This window comes from Anser cygnoides, chromosome 4, assembly GCF_040182565.1.
Source record: "Anser cygnoides isolate HZ-2024a breed goose chromosome 4, Taihu_goose_T2T_genome, whole genome shotgun sequence".
In the NCBI taxonomy this organism is placed as follows: Eukaryota; Metazoa; Chordata; class Aves; order Anseriformes; family Anatidae; genus Anser; species Anser cygnoides.
In genome coordinates, this window is record NC_089876.1 from 47,679,557 (window position 1) to 47,700,068 (window position 20,512).

The 20,512-nt window shown below is 37.7% G+C and overlaps 1 protein-coding gene across 5 annotated transcripts in view; it reads left to right on the plus strand.

Moving 5' to 3' along the window:
- MND1 (meiotic nuclear divisions 1) overlaps positions 1 to 20,512 on the plus strand; it is a 39,880-nt gene that overhangs the window by 11,864 nt on the left and 7,504 nt on the right. For 4 of the 5 annotated variants that reach the window (XM_048071770.2, XM_013175163.3, XM_013175164.3 and 1 more), the window contains exons 5-6: positions 8,280 to 8,354; positions 10,119 to 10,233. In XM_048071770.2, the coding sequence (XP_047927727.1) occupies positions 8,280 to 8,354; positions 10,119 to 10,233 (190 nt within the window). Of the gene's footprint in view, positions 1 to 1,415; positions 5,190 to 7,157; positions 7,448 to 8,279; positions 8,355 to 10,118; positions 10,235 to 20,512 lie in introns of those variants that run through there. The other variant, XR_007166111.2, reaches the window with a different exon arrangement.

Here is a 20,512-nt window from a genome sequence, read left to right on the forward strand (position 1 = left end):
GTGTATGTTACATATTCATTCAGCTATAATGGAGTAAAAAATACTAGTATTTTTTTGACTGTGTGTTCTGTGAAACTGGATTTTTTCAGGTTATGTCTTCACATGGTTTACTTTTCCTATTTGAAGAGGCTTGCACACTAGCTGCTGGCTCAAATATATTCCTGATCTCGACATTGCGGTGGAACTGTTGATCTGAAATGCAAAGAAATTGGGAGTAAACACAGAGCACTCTTTCCAAAAGCCTTGTCAAATCTGGCACAGATGCACCCCTGTGCCATGCATATCATGAGTGACAGCTCAGCACATTAGCTGAAACCCAGCATCTTGAGAAAGTTTAAGGGCTTAGATGTTGTGTGCTGTGCGGCAAGCGTGTAAGTTTGCCTCTGCTGTAAGGCCAGGAGCATCCACCCTGGGGATAAAGCAGATGCAGTACTGCCTTTCAAAGCTGGGTTTGATGGAGATGGTGAGTTGTAATCTTACTTAATTTGAACTTAGACTTTCACCTTCAAATCTTGTCATTTGATTAATATAGCATATTTTAATTCAGAAAATGAGCACGCATGCAGAAATAAAAATCTTATCATGCACTTATATTTTAAATTTCACTTCATAACATTTTTGTCTTCTGGAGGGAATGAAATAAAAACAACTTATTCACTAGAGTTTAAAACTAAATGTGTGAAGTCAGTTTGAAGCAGGGAGACTAGGGGAAAAGTTTCCTGTCATAGTCATGCAGCTAATTGTTGTTGAACATGTATTTCCATCAAAGACCATTCGTTGTATCTGGAATTTGAGATGACTTGGTTATCTGTTTGAGCAATGCTTAAAAGCTGTGAAATTGGAATAAAAAGTGAATATGCAAGAGTGCTGTCAAAACTCTCATATTTGATTATGTATTTTACAGAGGCTTTTTATTTTACTGTTGATATCTTGAAGTAGAATTTCAGCTTTTTTAAAGTTTCCGGAATAAAGTTTTGAATTTTATCTTGTAATCTTTAAGGCAGGACTTGAGCTCAGGGAGTATCAGATGGATATTGTGTTTTGACTCAGGACTCTCTGTGCTTAGTCCCTGAAGGCATTGTCAGCTGGTTAGGACAGCAATTTTTAAAAGCCTTTTGGGGAAAAAATAAACTTTTTTCTTTTCTTACACTTTCTAAGGAAAAATATTTTTCAGTGTTTTGTCTCCTTTGAACAGACGTGCTAACTATCACTTTGGACTTTTTGGTTTAGTAAATACACTAAGGCACAGTTACAAGCATCCTTCATGTCCAGATTATTAACGTTTTCTCTGTTTCTGTCAGTCTTGTTGGGTGCCTTTTGGTTCTTTCAGCATATCTTATTAGATTGCTTGCATTTGTGAGGCAGGGTTGAAGACTGAGGCATTTCTCCTTATTCTTTTTTTTTTTTTTCCCCAGGTTGATTTGGCATACTTGGTATCTGTATCTGAGCGGACAGCCATCTGCCCCTCAGCTCATTCCAATTATGCCAGCTCTGAAAGCAGCCAGCGAAATTCAGTTCTTTCATTCAGCCTGCACAACTGTCTTTCACTTTTGTGTATTAAAGGGGTTGGCCTGGAGTGCTTTTTTTTGTTTTGTTTTCGTTGCATAACCAGTACTTACAAAATGGTGTTGCAAATGGATAATGCAAAAACCATAAGCTCGTGGCAAGACATCTTCTCTGAGTAAACTGTAACTTAACATTTAAGGCAAATCTAAATGGATTTTCTATCTAAATGGATAGAAAATAACTGAATTAAAAAACACTTTTAAGTGTACAGTGGTTTACTGTATATAAATGATCTTTAAAAGGACTGCAATTAGCAATGTAAGATTTGTACGTGTACGGGTGAAGGTTCCAATGGAGGCAGAATTTGTCATTAGTTTCTTCCATGTATGGGGCCCGTTCAATTTTCTTTATCCAAAAGCAATTACAGGCAGGACTGATCTTATACTGTACAGTACCTTCTGAGAACACAGCCATACCTTATTTACCATGGGATATATCAGTTTTTATTAGCATGCCAAATAAATCAGGATTATAGGCCTAAATTTAATCTTGGAACACAAAATGGATTATGTTTGTGGGAGGGATGAGTACATCAGTATTACCCACATCAATACTAGTGCAAAACATATAAATACCGCTTATGAGCGCTGAGACCTAACTTTAGAGTTTTTATTTATTTATTTTTAGGATCTTAATAGTGCTTCATCAGACAATTTTATATGGAGTCAGATATTTGTTCAGTTAGGTTCCCCCAAAAAACTTCACTTAGCTTGAGTTTCTTATATCACTGACATAAGTTATAATCCGAAGTTTAGAAAAATACTCGCTGATTACCTATATGTTAATTATTTTAAAAGATATAACTTGCAGAAATAATAGCATAATATTTTAGAAAAAATATTATTCACTTATAAGAATCGGTGCACCAGCCTTTCATTTTGAATGGCAAATATAACTTCTCCTGGGGTTTTGGGTCTCCTTTTTCTCCAGAAAGTTGTATTTATTCCCAATCTTCAGTAAGTTTTTGAACTGATTCTTGCAGAAGTTGCATTAAAGTTGAGGTAGTCTTTTATGGTGAAACTTGTAGCATGCATAAAGAGAAGAAAGTTCTCGTATTGAACGTTTCTCCAGTATACCAATAATTCAGTGTTTAAGAAAAAAATAAATATTTAAGTACAGAAATATGGTGGGCTGTGATTCACCTCATTTTTTTCTAAAATCTGCTGCTAATCTCTTTTATGGTGTTCTCTTCCTGTAAAAATCTTACTGTCTATTCTTTGATTTCTGGATTAAATATTCTTTGTTGCTTTCATCTCTGTGCTTGCTCTTGCCTGTATTTCTTTAACTATTGTTGTCTCCCAGGTGCTTCTCATATGCTCCAAGTCCCAGCAAACATAGTTCCCTACTTCATATTGCTCAAGTGACTTGTAATGACCTGGGGTAAGACATTACATGTTCCTTTTCTCTTCCTTTCATAATCATATTAAAAAAAATGAAGAAAAAAGTCATTTAGTTGTATTTGTGTAGCAAGTGTATACTTTCTGTGAATGCTTCACTAGAAGTGCATAACATCCCTGATTCAAGACCCAGCGGACCTGGGGCCTGCCCCATCTTCACTCTGGTGACTGCATGGGGTATGTGCAAAATGGCATTTCAACAGCGGTGTGCCTGCGGCCTGGGAGCAGGGCAGGAGCAACAGTGCTGCAGGTCATGGTGGATACTCTCTCTGCTCCACTGTGAGCGTGCTAGTAGTGTGATCGGCGCGCCTGACGTTTACTTCTCTGCGTTTGGAGGCCCTGGCAAGAATTGATGTAAAAAGTAGTTGTATGTTTATTTTGTGCAGTACTTCAGAAAACAATTCTGCACGTCAGTGTGCCTTTCTATTTTTTAAGTTTTATTGTTTTGGTCAACAGCAATTGCTGAGTGGTTGCTTTTAATGGAGTGCTGTGCCTTTCTTGTAACACAAGGCGTCTGTTTTCAATATTTTCAGATTGTTCTTTGGCTGTTAATCTTTGCATTTTTACTCTCTCTGCGCTATCAGTCTTTTTTTTTTAATCTTTCTTTAAAATCTAGAGGAATGCTTTGAAGTACTTTCTCTCCATGCCTTCTGTCAATTCCACTTACTTTTTTCAGTGGTGAATTAGATTTAACATAGGACAGAAATATGCTGCTCTGCTGCAAATGTCACCCTGAAACTCTCAAACCGCTTTTCTGTAAGCTAAAAGCAAACAGCGCTTGCCTCTGGCCTGAAACAAAGCACAGAGAACTTCAAAACTCAAGTAAATAGTTTAGCAAAGTTATGAACAATTAAAATATGGATGTCTTGAATTCTTCTGTAGTGCCACAGTTGAGTGGCGCACACAATAGCAGTAATTTTTTTAATATCATTTTGGGTTGAGTATTTTGGCCATGAGAAAACTAAGCATCTGATATTTCTCTTTAAGACCATAATGACAGTGGGATAACATCTGTGAACACTCTCGGTGGTTAGCGTGCAAGACCTTGGTTTGATCCACATCCCGTGTACATACGAGGGCCTGCGTTTGCATGGCTGACACCAGGTTTGTAGATGCTTTAAAACGCTAGGAAGACAAGCTACATGCTTGGTGGGACACCGGTGGTTGCAGTGGTTGAGAAATGAGAAACCAGAAGGAATATGACCAACAAAAACATTTGCTGGAGAACAAAATACCCATAGTGTAGAGCTAGAGCCATTTCAGGCAAATTTCGAGGAGAAAGAGGATTGAAACCTGCTGCTGTTGTGTGTCAGGGTTAAACGTTCCTCTTCCAAATGTACATCATTGACTTGCCACAGTGCAACCCTAGTAACGGTGCGTGCATAATGTATTATAAATTGGCTGTGCACATCTAATCTGTATCCCTTGACACAAACCAGACCCCCAGGCCTGTGACGGGAGTGATGGTTATCATCAGCATGTAGCACTTAACATGTGCGAACTGCTGCACAAATGTATAGCTGAATGCTATGAGTCCCTTGCAAAGCAAGAACGAGCATCCTTCTGGGGGACTTGGGATTGAATTAGTGTCAGGGCTAGGCCAGTGGTCAGTCAATTGACCACAGAGGCCTGTAAAATTAAAGGAATGGCTTCCCAACTCTCCTCTATTATAGATGTTAATTACCTCATTTATCTGCCTTCTTGCAGGTTCCCACCATGTTTTGCAAACACTGAAAATACTCTTGTGGAGTTTTTTTTCCCCTTGACTTTTTGCTTTAATCATTTAGTGTTGTTCCCCCACACACTTGTTTAAACAGCTTTCTGTGAGATGACAGTTTTTTCTGCTTTCTTATATCTTGCTTAATCGTGTACTGGTTCTGAGGAGGTCTTTTTGAACAGGCAGGCTGGAGACATGACACTTTACAGTACAGCAGAAAATCTTTCTGCACTTATTTTCCACATCTGATGAGTTACACTTGTGGCAGAAGGTTGTTCTTGTGTCAGACCTGACACATGTAGAGGGGAGGTAATAAGTAGCTTTTCCTCCAGATCAATCCCGTAGCTATTGGCAGGAGTAAGACTTCTCTCAGGGTGGTTAATGTTCCTTGAGAAATTATTTGTCAGTTCACTTGAAAAACGTCTCATGACTACGCCAAGGATTGAAATCTTCCATCTGCTACTGTGCTCCTTTACAATCAGACCTTTCTACAGCTGGTGAGTGGGAAGGTGAGTTGCTTTATTTGTCCAGATGTGATCCTCTGCTAACATACGTACACAACATTTGCAAATTCTGCTTTTTTTTTCCATTTAATGCCCTGTAACCTGTCATATACCATTTGCCCTTACCTGTCACTTAAGTATTTTATCATCTGTCTTCATCCTTCCTCCATCTGACTCCTTTATCCTTGTTAACTGTCTTTCATTCTTTCATGTGCAGCTATTTTCAGCTGTGTTCTTGCCTTTTTATCCAAGCCTTCCTGTTTCTCCCATCCTCACAGATTCCTCACACAGACCCTGGCCATCTGTTCTTCGCCCTTTGCATTCTCATCCTATGTTTGGTTTTTTTCAATCTCTCTTCTCATTCTGCAGTTCCTTCCCTTATCTTTTATTGTCATAGGAACACCCACTATGACTTCTAAATAATCCATAAAGACCAGGGGTTTCATTTTTTGTAAAAAGAGAACTTCTAGAATTCTTGATAGTGAAAACAACATATATATATGTATATATGTTATATATATATATATATAATGTTATATATAAATCCCACAAGATATTAAAATCCATGAGAGAAGAAAGCAGAAATCTTCAATAAAATTGTATAAAAATTATCATTGCTTTTAGGCAGAGGAAGATCTTGTAGTCTTGCAGCGTGGTAACCTTGCACATTATGTAGGTCAGAATTTAGTCCTGGCAAAGAAATTTCCATACATCTCAGTGCTTATCATTACTGCCTCTTTCGTAATTAAATGTTCTGGAAGATGGAGGACCAAGAAAATAGTGAGATGCCATACTGAGGGACATGCTTCCAAGCTGGAAATGAGCTTTTATTACTTTATTGCATCTCTCTGAAAAGTTTTCTTGTGCTTCCATCTGAGAGAACGCAGATACGTTTCTAAAGAACCTTATGAATATGAAATCAGAGGAATTAACTTTATGGCTTTCGTGTTCCAGAGAGCATTGTCTTTTTCTTTGCACATGCACTTATATAGACCTAGATAAGCTCTTTGGCATTTCTGCTTCCTCTGTGAGTTTAGTTCCAGACAAATTCTTTGTTCAGAGATGCTGAATGATGTGTGTCTTGGTATTTTTCTTCCTTGAGCTTCATAAAGTGCAAACTACACCTAATTGCTTGTCCTGTGCTGAACTGTGTACTTCTGCCTAGTAAGACTTAATGTGGGGACTAACACATTTAATTTTATATGAATTTTGTGGAAACCCCAGAAAGAGTATTAAGATGTTGGTGTACTTCAAGCCACATACTGAAACCCACACCACCTATGTGGTTACTTTCAGTGAGTGCAATGAATGAACAGCTGGATATATTTTTCCCCAAATCATATATGCAGTGCCATTCATGTTCTCACACATGCATGAACAGATACTTATCCAGAAAGAGGAAGCAGTTTTGAAAAATTGAGGTACAAAAGAAACACCCCACACAGACCCCTCCCCAAACCAAGTGAACTGCATTTGGTCTGGGACCTAATCCGTAGAGATCACCAGTATGGAGTTTCTTTTTACCTTTATGTCTGATGCCTAAGACTTGACAATAAGCTCTGCATCATATTTTTCATGCATTTACATATGATATGTATTTCTGAAAATGTACTGAACACGAGTTAAAATAGAAATTGAGCAGTGGCTATAGCTCCAAACCAGCTCTGTTTGTGTTGTACGAACAGGTTGGATCCTTGCAAGCAAGGTGATTATATGTAGTCCACCCAGAGAGAACTATGCTGCAGAAATGCTTTTTCATGTAAAGACTAACATGCTCTTGGCATTTCAGTTGCATGAGAATGTAAATATGATTAAATTTTAAGGCTAGGGATATAGCAGGAAATGTCTGGGAATGCCCTTCCACTAACCGCGATCCTCAGTGAGAAAGGGGATATAGAAGTGGAGGCCTCGTGAGAGTTTGGGAGGAAGGCAGTACCATTGGAATGAGGTTTTTTTTTTTTCTTCTCTTTAAAGAATGAAACATGGGATCTCACAGCCACCTCCATCTTCCTTGCAATTAATCTGGTATACCAGCTTTCTTCGTGACTGATACACAGAACATCTCAAAGTTAAGCTGAAGAGTTAGTTCTTACGAAGAAACCCAATGTTTCCCTTTTGTGTGTGAGAGAGAGGGAGTTCAAATTAAAGAATTGGTTTCAAAACTATATATTTGTTAGAACTTCTTTTTGCATTCTCCTTCATCTTGTGTGGTATTTCAAGAAGCTCTGGCTAATGCTGAGTACTGTGTCCCCGAGGAGCAGCGGGTGAGTCACGCGTCCAGCTCAGCTTCCAAATTGTCCTTGGAAAACTTCCAACGAAACTGGTTGGACGTGGTGCAGGATGGGCGGCAGGTTAATTGAGAGAGATCTCTCGATAAGTGGTGTGTCCTGGAGTGACAGGACCGTGCAGGGAGCGCTGTACCAGCCTTGGGAGATGGGGCCTCCTCTGAAAGGTGCCCGTGCCTCGCTTGGGAAGGAAGGCAACCCTCTAGCCATAGCCAAGTCTAGTCATAGGAAAAGGGGCCATGGTTTTACATGCCTTAGAGCTACGGAGATTTCTATTCACCAGTATGCAAAAAGGATTGGGGCAGTGCCAATGGCATAGCAAAGTTGGGGAAGGCTGGTATCAGCAGCTGAGCAGGTGGATTTGCTGCAGCTATTGTCACCCCGTTTAGGGAATAAGGGAGTGGCTATGGGAGAGATTAAAGAGCTGGAAATGGATGAAAAGAAATCATCTAGTCCAAAGCCTCCATGTCGTGGAGGCCTTTGCATAGAGATCCCAGGCTACAGTATGAAACAGGATTTTGGTCCCATGCTGAACATACAGCACGTAACAAGATTATGTGGCGTGGGAGTAAAAAATTTGCTTCCTGTAATTGCTTTCTGTGTGTCAGAGCCCTAGACTTATATCTGTGTGTTTTTGTATTTATTTTGATTTTATTTTTATTACATGTGTTATAAATATATATATAAATGTATGTACTTGAAGTGTATATTCTATTTATTTAAATATTTTTCTCTATATACACAATTTTATAAATATGCTAAATATATGTCACTGAAATAGGTTGATTTTGTTCTTTATTTCCTTTATCAGCTTGCTGAAAGCAGTCAGAAAAAAGAGGCTCTACAGAGAAGCATTGAGAAATCAAAAATTGGACGTGAAGATACTGTAAGTTGGTTTGGGAGTTGAGGTGATACTATTAGGGAACAGGGATACAAGTATTTCCAGTTTGCAAATAGTATGAGTTGTTGGAAATCCATTAAGATTTTGAAGTACTGAAGATGATGAGTAAGGGAGAAAAAAAATCAGATGTTCCTAAATGTTAAATTCTTCCTTAGTTGGTCATGTACTATTGAGGAAAATATTGAAAGCTGGTGATCCAAGGCTGAGAAAATGAGACTGCTTGAAGTCTGGTAGTTTTCCGTCTTTTTTCAGATTGAAAGATATCGTTAAACTTGAACTACCCACAATTATGTGCCAAAGTTGCCAACGGTTGCTGAACTGCCAAATCTAGTAGCCGCAAACTTAGGTGTTGGGGATCTTTTATTTTTTTTTTAATCTTACTTGTAATCTAGATTTCTAAATTATTCTGAGAATTCATTTAAGCTTGATGCTCTTTGCATGCTGAAGCTGTTTAAAATACATTGTAAAATAATATTTAGGCTTCGTATCTAACATACATACAAAGTAGTATGTTAGAAAAAATTCTTATGGTATTCTAGCTCCTGATTTGTTTTGAGATGCTCAGTGTAAACTGGTTTAAACCTCCGATATGTAAATGCATAAACAGGGACGGACAGAAGTTTTCATATGGGATGGAGTTCTGTAGGAAAGAGCCATATCTTAGAATCCAGAATGTTTTGCAGAAACACTCTGAGCTTGACCATAATCAGTGAAACACAGGCAGGTTTCTCATACAGCTGTGCTTGTCAGGTTTCCAGATGGACTTAGAGGCTTGGGCTTCTCCACCATGTGGTCTGCCCTAGTCACAGGAAGTGATTGATCCTGGAAGTCCTGTTTTGCCTGATGCTTCCAACACCTCGGTTCCAGATTAAATATCCGGAAAAAGTCCTGAGAAATCTAGATCACGATGTATGTCTGAGCAGCTGGCCTCCATATCCCAGTGTCTGGAAGCCTTTGATTTCCATTCTGCATTTTCAGAATGGGCTGAATCCCGGCAGAAGCTCTGCGAATGTGGAAGTTCAAAAATGTTTCAGACTGCCAGGCTGCTCTGGAGATTACAAACTGTCAGGTTTTTATCCAGTGACAAACTTGTGTTACCTGCCTGTCTGAGGCTGCCTGGTGCCCTGGCATGAGTTCTTTGAATATCCCAGTCTTAAGCCATGTCCAGAGGTTGACTGTAAGTACAGGCTGAATTCAAAATATGTGCTGAGTTGGCTATGGGAGTGCTCATGCTAAGTCAGGTGTCTGCAGATATTATTGATCAATAGAATATTTGAAGTATATAGTGTATACTCTCCCAGGAAAGACTATCATGTCATAAATATTTGAACTTATTTTTGAGACTACTACTGTTGAACAGTGTGGAACAAAGAAGAAGAAAAATACATTGTCATGGCATTCATACATAATATCCTGATATGTGGAAGTGCTGTCTTTAATGACAAGACCAGTGATCTTAAATGTTCTTTAACCTGAGTTTGTTAAACCACTCAGAGCTCAAAGACTGTAGGACTTTTTTCTGTTGCTTATCCATTTTAACCTTATTGATACTGAATACAAACTGGAAGGAAGAAAATTGAGTGTTACTAGGAGTCTTGTGTGTGCATAAAATGCTCAGTTGGTTCCTTGATGGAAAGCACTAGTGAAAACAGCTTTTAAATTTATATTTTTTTTTTTTGAAAAACGTTCTCTGCAATAATTTGATTTTTATTCTTTTTTTATATCTCCCAACATGCTCTGAATCCTCAGGCAGAACGTGCAACACTGACAGAGGAACTTGCTGCCCTTCGGCAGAAAAAAGAGCAGCTAAAGGCAGAAATAGACAAATATAGAGAATGTGATCCAGACGTCGTTGAAGAAATGCGTAAGTCAATATTGTTTAAAGTGAACTTCTGCATGGAAAATGTCTGCACTTTTTTTTAGCTTAAAAGCTGGTGTGCAGAGATAAGCCAATGAATAGCTGTTTTTTAATCTGTAAGCAATACAACACAGGTACACTGACCTTTTCTTTTTGTGTTCTGTCATGCTATATAGGGTGATTTTTTTAGTTGATATTTACTCTGCCAACAACTGAGCTGTTAACAAACAATCCTAAAATTGAAATAATTCTGATAATTATAATTAATGCTAGGACCGTTCTTTCTGGTGCCATAATAATTCTGTAACTGAATCTTAACATGCGTGGGGCAAGTATTCACTGGCTCCCATTTACCTTCAATCCCATACTGACACAATAAGATACTACTCTATTTCCTTTGTCTTTTCTATTTAAAACATAAGCATTTCATTAGAGACACTTAATTTGTATTTATACTTAAGTATGTCTTTACACTGTTGACTTAATGTTTGTACTCTCTGAAATTGTGGGGTTTGGTTGAAGTTTCTAATTCAAATAGAATACAAGGAATAATGATTGACTGTAATAGTACAGAATTGAGCAGAGAAATATACTTAATATTCTGATCCTTAACATGAAAAATGAAAAGCATGCATGAAATTTTATTGAATTTTCTCTACTTTCATGTTTTATTTATTAGGCTCTTAGGTTGCTACCCAAACACCACTGCATATTCAATTGCTCTACGTCAAAATGCCATTACAGAGTGATGAGAAACCAGCACAGACCTTTTTTGGGGAAGATACATGACTGAATCTTGCTTTCCTTATTCTTCCTCCTCCTTATTCTTAAAGTCCAGCTTTAGAAATGTGCTGAGAGAAAGCCAGGAACATAAACAATTGGCAGCACACCCTCGAATTGGACAGATATTCTTTCTTTAGAGGGGCTGTGACGTTTTTCATCAGCTGCATTATCTTTCCCCAAGGATGCAATGGTATGAAAGGGAATAAGCAAACTTGAGACCTGAGGTTACAGTACTGTAAATCCTTTGCTGTGTGCTCTCCTGAGGAGAAATAACAGACACGTTCCAGCTGTGGAAATGAGTAAGTTTAGACAGATACCAACAGCAGAGGATTCGTAGTGCCAGGTATTGAAAGTGCTGAGATATCCTTATAGTAAGCATTGCACTGAAGGTGTTGAAGAGCCTCTCTTTTGAAGCAGTTGCCATGAGCACGTTCCTAAATACTAGGCACAAGGGAACAAATCACAGCTTGAATGGCACAACACAACTGCATTAGCTGGCGACATGAGGACTAATATCTGAAAAGAGAGGAAGAAATGTAATCGTTAATCACTCCAGGCACGTCCTTCTCTTCTTTGAAGTGTGTGTAAGGTCCACATGAGCTTCTGCAATGGAGGGATGAGCGTTTAAGGGAGCTTGTGACATGAACCTGGTAGGGCTACCCAGGGGAAAGTACAGCAGTGTTCTGAAAATAATTTGTCCCTGACCTTCAATTAAAAAGTTGATGCTTTCTTATATGTTTTATCAGTCATTATTGCACTGTCTAAATTTGCTAGCAGTGTATAAATGACTAAATGTCAGTTTGGGGGAATTAATGTCTTTGGCAAAGTCGAATGGAATTTCACAGAATTTAAATAATAATGGTAATAATGGGTGGGGGATGGGGATGAGACTTCTCTCAGAGTGAGGGGAAGTGCAAAGGCAAAAAAAGATGCAGGAAGTTATAGTTTTTAGTGTGAGAAGATGTAAAGAATTTCAGGCAATTGAAGGTATTCATCTAGACATAAAAGTTACCACTGCTGTTTCCCTGAACAACCTTATAATCAAAGTTATTTGTTCAGAGATTTTTAAAGCATTTTCAAATTGCACGAGTGATGCATGTTTTTCCACTAGCTATACAATTTCAGTAACTTAATCCTTGTGATTATTTTCAGTTGGATCAATGAGTGGATTCCTAAATCTAAATTAATTTATTTTCATTTTAAGTCAGAAATCAGAAATGGCTGTTAGGTTACATAATGCACTTTTTAAGAGTTGGATTGTTGAGTATAATACGTTTTGTAATGGGCTGTTGTCATGTTCTACATTTGGGTTTTCTCTTTCCTTCCTTGAATGGCTTTAACCTCTAAGGAAATTTTTCCGATATTTAGTATAAAATTTCACACTTGTAACTTCCTATCCCGTATCACAGAGCAGCCTTGATTTTCGTGTGGTATTGTAGGGGTATGTCAAATTGTCTTCTGATTTCAGTGGCCTTCTAATTTGGTGAATGCTTTCCTGTGCCTTTTTAATTGCTCTTTCCCTCATAAAAAGTATTGCAGAAGCAAACCTAGTGGTGTGTGTTAGGTTTACATATGACAACAACAAGCCTCATTAAAACACACACCAGCACGTGTACATGCACATCAATTCCAAGGTCAAAATGGAATTTGGATGATTTGTAGTAAATATCTGAAGACTGTGAAAGCTGAACATCTGTTTTGCTTCCTAAGTCTTGGGATGAGAAAGTCATGCTTGATGATGTAACTAAATATACTAGAATTCACCAGGGAGCAAACTAGAGAACTAAATAATAACTCTGTTTTTTGCTGACTTTACCACTTGTCCTTTCAATATAAATAGCAAATGGTTTGTTTTATGTTTTACCTTAATTTCCTTGGCTTTTGTGTTGGAGAGCTAAAGTATAAACTTTAATGCCTTCCTAAGTTTACAGCGTTTGAACATGTTTGTGTTTAAACAACTACAGTAAATGGCAGCAGAAACATGGTTTAGGGACTGGCCACTAGAGGAAGCTACATAATAGTCTGGCCTTGTGGATGCATGGGTAGTTCCATTTTACAGGTAGGGTATTGTAAAAATATATCTAAATCTGCAAAAATACAGGGATTTTTTTTTAATGACTGTTGTAGTTCATTGCTGGGAGCTTGTGTTTGCCCCTTGGAAATGTCGTTTAAGTCACCTAGTGTAATTTAGGATTGAGCTATAGATCTTTCCTCAACATTACAGGCAATAAAACTGACAACAGTCATCGGCAGTAAAAACGGAAATTCTGGGATTTTATTTTTCTGTGTTGAACTTGTAATACTGCTTGAGTTGGCACAGGACTGAGCCATTTCTTAACCTAGAGGCAGATTTTTGTAGGCTAGAGGATATTCTCATGGGGAAGCAGACATTGTGGAGAAGAGTTTTCCTATTCCTCCAACAGAGGGACTATATGGCAAACATGTATGTATACAGATCGGATGTGTACAAATGTGATGCTGGTAGATTCCCTAAAGCCGATGGTAGAGAACAGAGGCATGGAGAATGCAAGCTGTCAGTAGTTCATTATTTATCTAAATTTGTATAAGGCTGACAAAGAAAGCTCCATGTAACATCAATATTAACCTGCTGCACAAGTTTAATTCTTTCTGCCCACCAGAGAGAGGTTAGGGAGCTAAAAAAATATATATAATGATCTGACAATTAATTTCATAGAGAGGTTTGTCTGGCAGCTGAAGTATATAAATGATACTGATTTTGCTCTTAGTTGTCAACCAGTTTCCAAGCAGAAACAGACAAACATTTTCAGTATTCACTGTACTATGAAAAACATTTCTAGAATTTAAAAATTCTTCTACTTTGATGAAAGGAATGTTAATTTATACTGTGTTAAAACATAGTTGGGTCTAAACAAATGCTTTTAACTTTAAAAAAGTGTTTGGACAAACTGTATTCTCACAAAGCATCAAACCACCAAGTACAGCACACGTAATGCATCATTTCTGATGTCAAACTTCTCTCTTTGTTTATTTTTATCTTGTAGCAAGGGGCATCAGTGGATTGAAATGGACTGCATTTCAAACCACAAATATCCACATAGTTATCCTCTTGAATCTTCAAAAGTGTAATTGCAGAGGCACCACTATCAGTCCAGTTGAGGTCTAGATTATTTTCTAAAACTAATGCTTATATGGCTGTATAAAAATAAATGTTGGGAAAACAGCCAGAGTTTACTGAATACCAAAAGATATCATGCTTTACTTACTTTGAAAGTGCTTTTTTTTTCATTGTTGACAGCAAACTTTGTAGATGCTTCAAAAGTTTCTAATTCTGATTTGCTTAGACATGGAAAAAATCAGATTTGTGGGGTGAGTGGTTTTAGTGTTTTTTTTATTTTTTTTTAGTTTTTTTTTTGTTTTGGATTTTCATTGTTGATACACACAGGTATTATTTTGTAATTGTTGCATTCAGATTGTTTTGAAAACATGTTATGCATACAGATGTATTTGACATTACAAAAACTTAATATCAAGTACTAGATTCTTTTAGGGGGTTCTTATTATTAAAACCCCTGTTCCCAGAGGGATAACAGTAGTGAAGAAAATGAAGAAAAGACTAATGGAGAGGCTTTAAAATTATTTGCATCAGTTTTACTCAAAATTCTCCAAAACACCAATTATTTACAATGATTCATGTAGAAAAGTGAACATCTCCAAATAATTTTAATCATGGTCTAGATCCCACCAAGGTCAATAGGATCAAGCCTTTAGAGAGAGTGTTTTTTCAATCACCTCTAGATCCAATATGTTCAGTTTTCAATTAAGAAGATGTTTTCTAGCCACTGACCCTGAAATATGCACCTGGCATCTGAGAGACAAGCTGTGCTTTTTATGGTTTATGCGTCAATACCATTAACAAAGAGCCTGCAATTAGAAATTAGTCATTCTGTTGAAGTTAGAGTCTCCACCCACACTTAAGTTAGCCTTAGAGGGTTAAATTGAGCTTTATTTGGAGTGAACCATACACTTAAAAGCGTGTAGAAAAATAATAGATTTAAAATCAGTCCCCCCTCCCCCCTATATATATATATATATATTTATTACTTAGTCTCAATTTTTGTAGAATTGCATATTCAATGCATTCATCTCCTGAAGATCTGGATGAGGATATTACAGGAAATAGACAATGCCTGATTTTATACCTATCTGGCAGCTATCTGCTACCAATAAAAACAAACCCTAAAAGACCCCTTTCCCCCTTCTTCCTTTTTTTCTTTTTCTTCCTTCATGGAGTACAAGAATGCATATAGATATGTACCAGTAATGTACGACCGCATTTACTCCACTAACTGCATCAAGCTAAGATTTTTTTAAATACTTCCCCCACTCCCTATCCTGTTCAGTTGGAAAGCTGAAAAACTAAATTACCCACTCTAGAGCTACATTAAACGACAGAGCAAAACTCTTTACCAAGACTAAAGATATCTTTATTCTTTATTTTCTTCTAAAAATGATAAAAGTACTTCTGTGTGATCATAATTATACACAGTACCAATAAAAATAGACCTTAACTGCTAAGTAAAGTTAAAAAAGGAACAAGGTACTAATGAGTGGAATTGCAAATGTATATTTGATCATGAATGCTCAAAGCTCCTCAAGCAGTCATCGCAAGCAAGAAGGCATTGCAAGTTTCCGCAGTACTTCTGCTCCTTTATCTTCATCCCTTCAACTTGTCTTTATCTCTTGAAAATTAAAGGAGTCTGCAGTTGAGGTATTGGAAGTGCTGTTCCTTTGACAGAGCAACCAGTTGCACAGCAGAATCTGGTTGGGATTGCTGGAGGCTGTAAAGTGCTTCTTTAAGAACCTTCCCGACAGAAGTAGATTAAAAAGTTCCCACCTTGGTCCTTCGTTCCTGTGCTGAAGTTTGCCAGTGGTAACAGCAAGTGAGTTAGACTTGTCAGTTTGAGTTAGGAACCGATGGTGTATACACACATCCTTGTCCTGTGGTAGAGTCTCGTGAGGTCTTTGAAACCTTTTCCACTGACCAGTCAGCCTGATGAATGCTTATGCCTGCTTCTTCAGAAGGCTTTCATACATATGGTAATTTGTCAGGCGTTTCCCAGAATTGTCATTCTCATGGTAAATGTCCTGAAGAGCAATCCGGGATCCTCTGATCAGCTAGGAGCACATCAGGTAAAAATTTTTCTAAGGGCATCTTCCTGAACTCACAGTGAGTTGAACAGTGTAGAAAATTGGTTTGGGAAGGACTAAATAACAGATGATCTGGAGTAGGTAAATGAGCAGCTACTGGCACTTAGAAGGAAAGGAGAATATAACAGCCAGGAAGAATCTGGGGCCTTGGCCAACCTGATCTAGTGGGTGGCATCCCTGCCTATGGCAGTGGGGTTGGATTTAGATAACCTTTAAGGCCCCTTCCAACACAAACCGTTCTATGGTTCTATGAATTACGAGCGTGGGACCACCAGGACAGACTGCTGAAGCGTAAGATGCATCTGCACGTGTATTTCAAAGGTGCAAAGCTTGAAATGACATGTGGGGCTTTTCACTGAATCTGGGAAACTGAAGTGCAGAAGGGCCATCTGGCTTTCAGCAAAAAGCCCTAAATCTCCATGTTTTCAGAGTAGCTCTGGATACTCTGCATTTGACCTAAAGTTTGGACTCCAGCTGAGGTTACTCTGCCGTGAAAAAAATGTCCTAGATGTACATACACAGGCATATTTATGTTTTTATACCTCAAACACATTCTAGCAAGATTATTATTCTTGCAGAGCTTGAACTTCTGCTGACTTGCTTTAAAATGGAGCTGCAGCTTAGCTGGCTAGGCCAAAATAAAACATCCAATCAACCAAGAAAAAACAACAAACCAAACCAAAAACCCCACAAAACAACAAAACAAAACAACCAAAAAAAAAACACAAGCAAAACAAAATTTTAAATTGTTTTGTCAGTGGAGTTTTACTTAGAGACTCAGAAAAGAGGCAGTTGGAAGATCAAATCTTTAGCTAGGATGTATAACACCCTGCTTAAATAAAGTGGCTACTCTGGCAAGTTCCATGCTCCAGAAATTAAATTAGAAAGCTCACAAGGTTTATTTTTGTTCTTTCTCTTTGTTTTCTTTCTTTTTTTGTTTGTATGGGAATGGCAGAAAAAAAATGTTATGTGTGAGGGGCAGACAGGTGAAATATATGGGAATGATTTTAATGTCTGAGGTAGTAAATCTTGATGGCAAAATTTGTTAAGCTGCTTAAGTATGGTAGACACTTGATAAAATTTGTGATGTAGAAAATGGCTGCTTGTCACTACATTTATGATCTTCATTGATTTAGAAATGGATTGGCAGCAATCCATTTGCCTGTGTTTTAAAACCATGAAAAGAGCTTCAAATGGAAGTAATCTATAGGTCATTCATAAGAAACCAAACAAGCTTTTGTGGAGAGATTATTTTGCTTGTCTCCCAGTGTTCGATGTTTGAGGTTAGTTTTATATGGTACCGTTTAGTCTGTTTTGATAAACTTATGATGATATTCAAAGGAATTGCAAATAAATACTTATACCTTTTCAAGGCTTCTGTTGGTGAAATGAAGTCAGGAAAGGTATTTTTGATTTTTAAATTGTTGTCTTCAGTGCAAAGTCAAATGTCCTTGCTTAAAGGAAAAAAAAAGTGTTGCGAATCCCACATGTTGGAAAATCTCTCGTGTTTTTGTACGGTACAGTATGTTTTCATTATGGAATTATCTTGATTGGGACTGCATACTAGGAGTGTATATTCCTCACATAGGTTCCTCATTCAGTGCTATTTAACTGCAGCCATTTTGCAAGGCAGATTGTATCAGTGTAAAATTAATTATACTATTGGTGGTGTATTTGAGAGTATTTCTGTTTCTTTTTCTCTTTCTCGTTCGAGCATTTTGTGAACTAATTTCAGTGGAAAAACTAGGAAAAAAATAGGAAAAAATGGAAAAGAGAAACAATTTGGGAATACATAGAAGAATACAGATTTTATCTTTGCTAGTCCAAGAGACCGTTGTAGCATGGGAGAAATTTTGCTTTGCTGTTTTGCATGATGTTATAAGAAAAGAAGGGAAACAGTCTTGATGAAACTGCAGTAGTGTGAATCTCAGACTAATTTGTTATTACACTCAAGGTTTACTCACTAGTAATTCAGCATCAGAATCTGAGGTTCATTCAGAGAACTTCTAATAGGGTCTGTTGTGTCTGCTCAGTATTTATATTAATGAGCTGGATAATAGAACAGAAGATAAGCTTTTGTTACATTAGCAGATGATATGAGACCAGGACAGCGTGAACGTGACAAATTCCCAAGATAGTCAGAGAAACACTGAATAAAATTCAGTAGTGGCCAAGTGCAAGGACATGCATGCATGCATTCGAGGATATTGTGTTACACACAATCTGGAGCGATTGACTAAGGGGGGGGTGGGCTTGAAAAAGATGTCAGGATTACAGTAAATATACAGGATATATACAGATGTCAGGATACAGATTTACAGGTTGAGTGTAAGATATTCATATTGTGAAGCAAAATCACCTTACAATGATACAGAAACAGAAGTGTAGCCAGCAATAAGATATATGAAATAATCTTTCTACTCATGTTGGCATTAGTGAGACTTCAGCTGGAACACTGTGTTCAGTTTTGGATATCTTACTTTAAAATGTATGACTAACTGGAGGGAATTCAGAGTACAGCAAAAAGACTGGAGGTCTAGCAACCACATTATAGGGGAAAATATTAAAAAAAGGGGCTTGAAAGAAAAAACATATTTCTGCTTCAGAAAAGGAAATGAATAGCCCATTGCTCAGGTTCATGGGGAACTGAGCAATAAGTAAATAGCTTTAAATGGCAGGAAAAAGAAGGATGAAAAACTATTCTAATGGTAGCAATGATCAAGCACAGAAGTAGATTGCCTGAGGAGGTCGTAAAAGCTCTAACACTGGAAGACTTCAAAACAGGCTACAAACAGCTCTGAAATGGCATAGGTAAGTCTGGACATGTGTAAAGTCATGTGTGCAGAGAGTAGAGGCCCTCCTGAGACACCCTGCAGACATTTCTCTACAACTCTTGTGACACAGGAGGTGTGCAGCAGTGACAAAAAGCCAAGCGCTCTGGGATGGGCCTTTGTGTGAATTGCAGTTCTGCAGCACAGCTCAACCAGTAAGTGAAGAGAGGAAAAGGAGCCCTGAATCAGAAGGCTGGTGTGCTTGTTTCCCTTGTGTAAGAACAGTACTTCTACTCTGTTAATTGGGTAAGAATAGATGCATTTTAGTTATGCAACTAGGATTTCAGCACAGGCTTTCAGGTAGCATACTTAAAAGGTAAGTGGGCTTTTTCTGTGGGTACGTGAATACAGTAAGCTTCAGCACAAGAACATCTATTTCGTATAGAGGAATCTTTTGGTAGCGATTCTGACAAATTCTGTTGGACGTTTTTCAAAGAGACGCTGTGTACTTACTGATGAAATTTGACAGTGTGACCTTTTCATATAGGACAGAGGGAGTTCTTGCTGATGAGGCTTGACACTTTTTTCCAACAAAGATTGCAGACCCTTTAAAAGCATATTCTCATAGATGTGGATCAGCATATTGGTAGCTTTCTGTGCACTGGTGCGTCTCACCGTGTAAATGAGTGGTGCTATCTTATGCATGTGCTCAGATATATTTTCAAGCATATATATATATATATATATCTGTACATACAGCTGTTGAAACAGGAATGTTAATTTAATTCATTCATGTGTTAAAATTCCTTGAATGCTTTTCCATCACAAGTGGCTTATTGTGTTGTGTTCCATGCTTTTAAAAATAATTGTAGATCCATAGGTAGGAATCATAATAATCGACAGTTGTTTTCCTGTAGTTCTGATTTTTTTTCCAGAGTCTATGTGTTAAAAAAGAGATACTCCTCAATATTATTTAGTAATATGTCAGTATAAATAGTTCTATTGAATTTGTGATGTTGTTTAAATGAGAAGTCATATCTTTTCATTGACTTGAATTCAGTTGTTATGAATTCTGAAGCCTTGTGATTTGTTGCTTAATATCATGGGGATAAGTATTATGTGGCATGCTGAAGTATGGGGGAAGAATGATGTGTTATTTTGGATTCAAAGAAGCTGACAAAATTCTGATGTGCTCTCATTCTTCTAAAGAACAGCACTTTATTCTCCTTATAGGCGGAAACTCTTCTTTGGAAAGCATGGGGGAAGGTGAAAATTGCATATAGCATTAAACAAGGATCTCTGCCTAACGCTTGGCTACAAAACTTTCTTCTAAAACCACTCTTGCTATGTTTTGAGTTACCCTATAGACAGTGTTGTGAGCTACTTCCTCTCAAGGTTGCTTAACTTCAGGCGTTTAAAGAAGCCACTTGATCACCTCATTGTGCGATCAGGGGCTCTGGTGTTGGTTTGTGGATGGATGTGTCAGTACGAGTTGCTAGGTAATTAGCTTTTGTACTCGGTAGATGACAGGTTTGTAATTC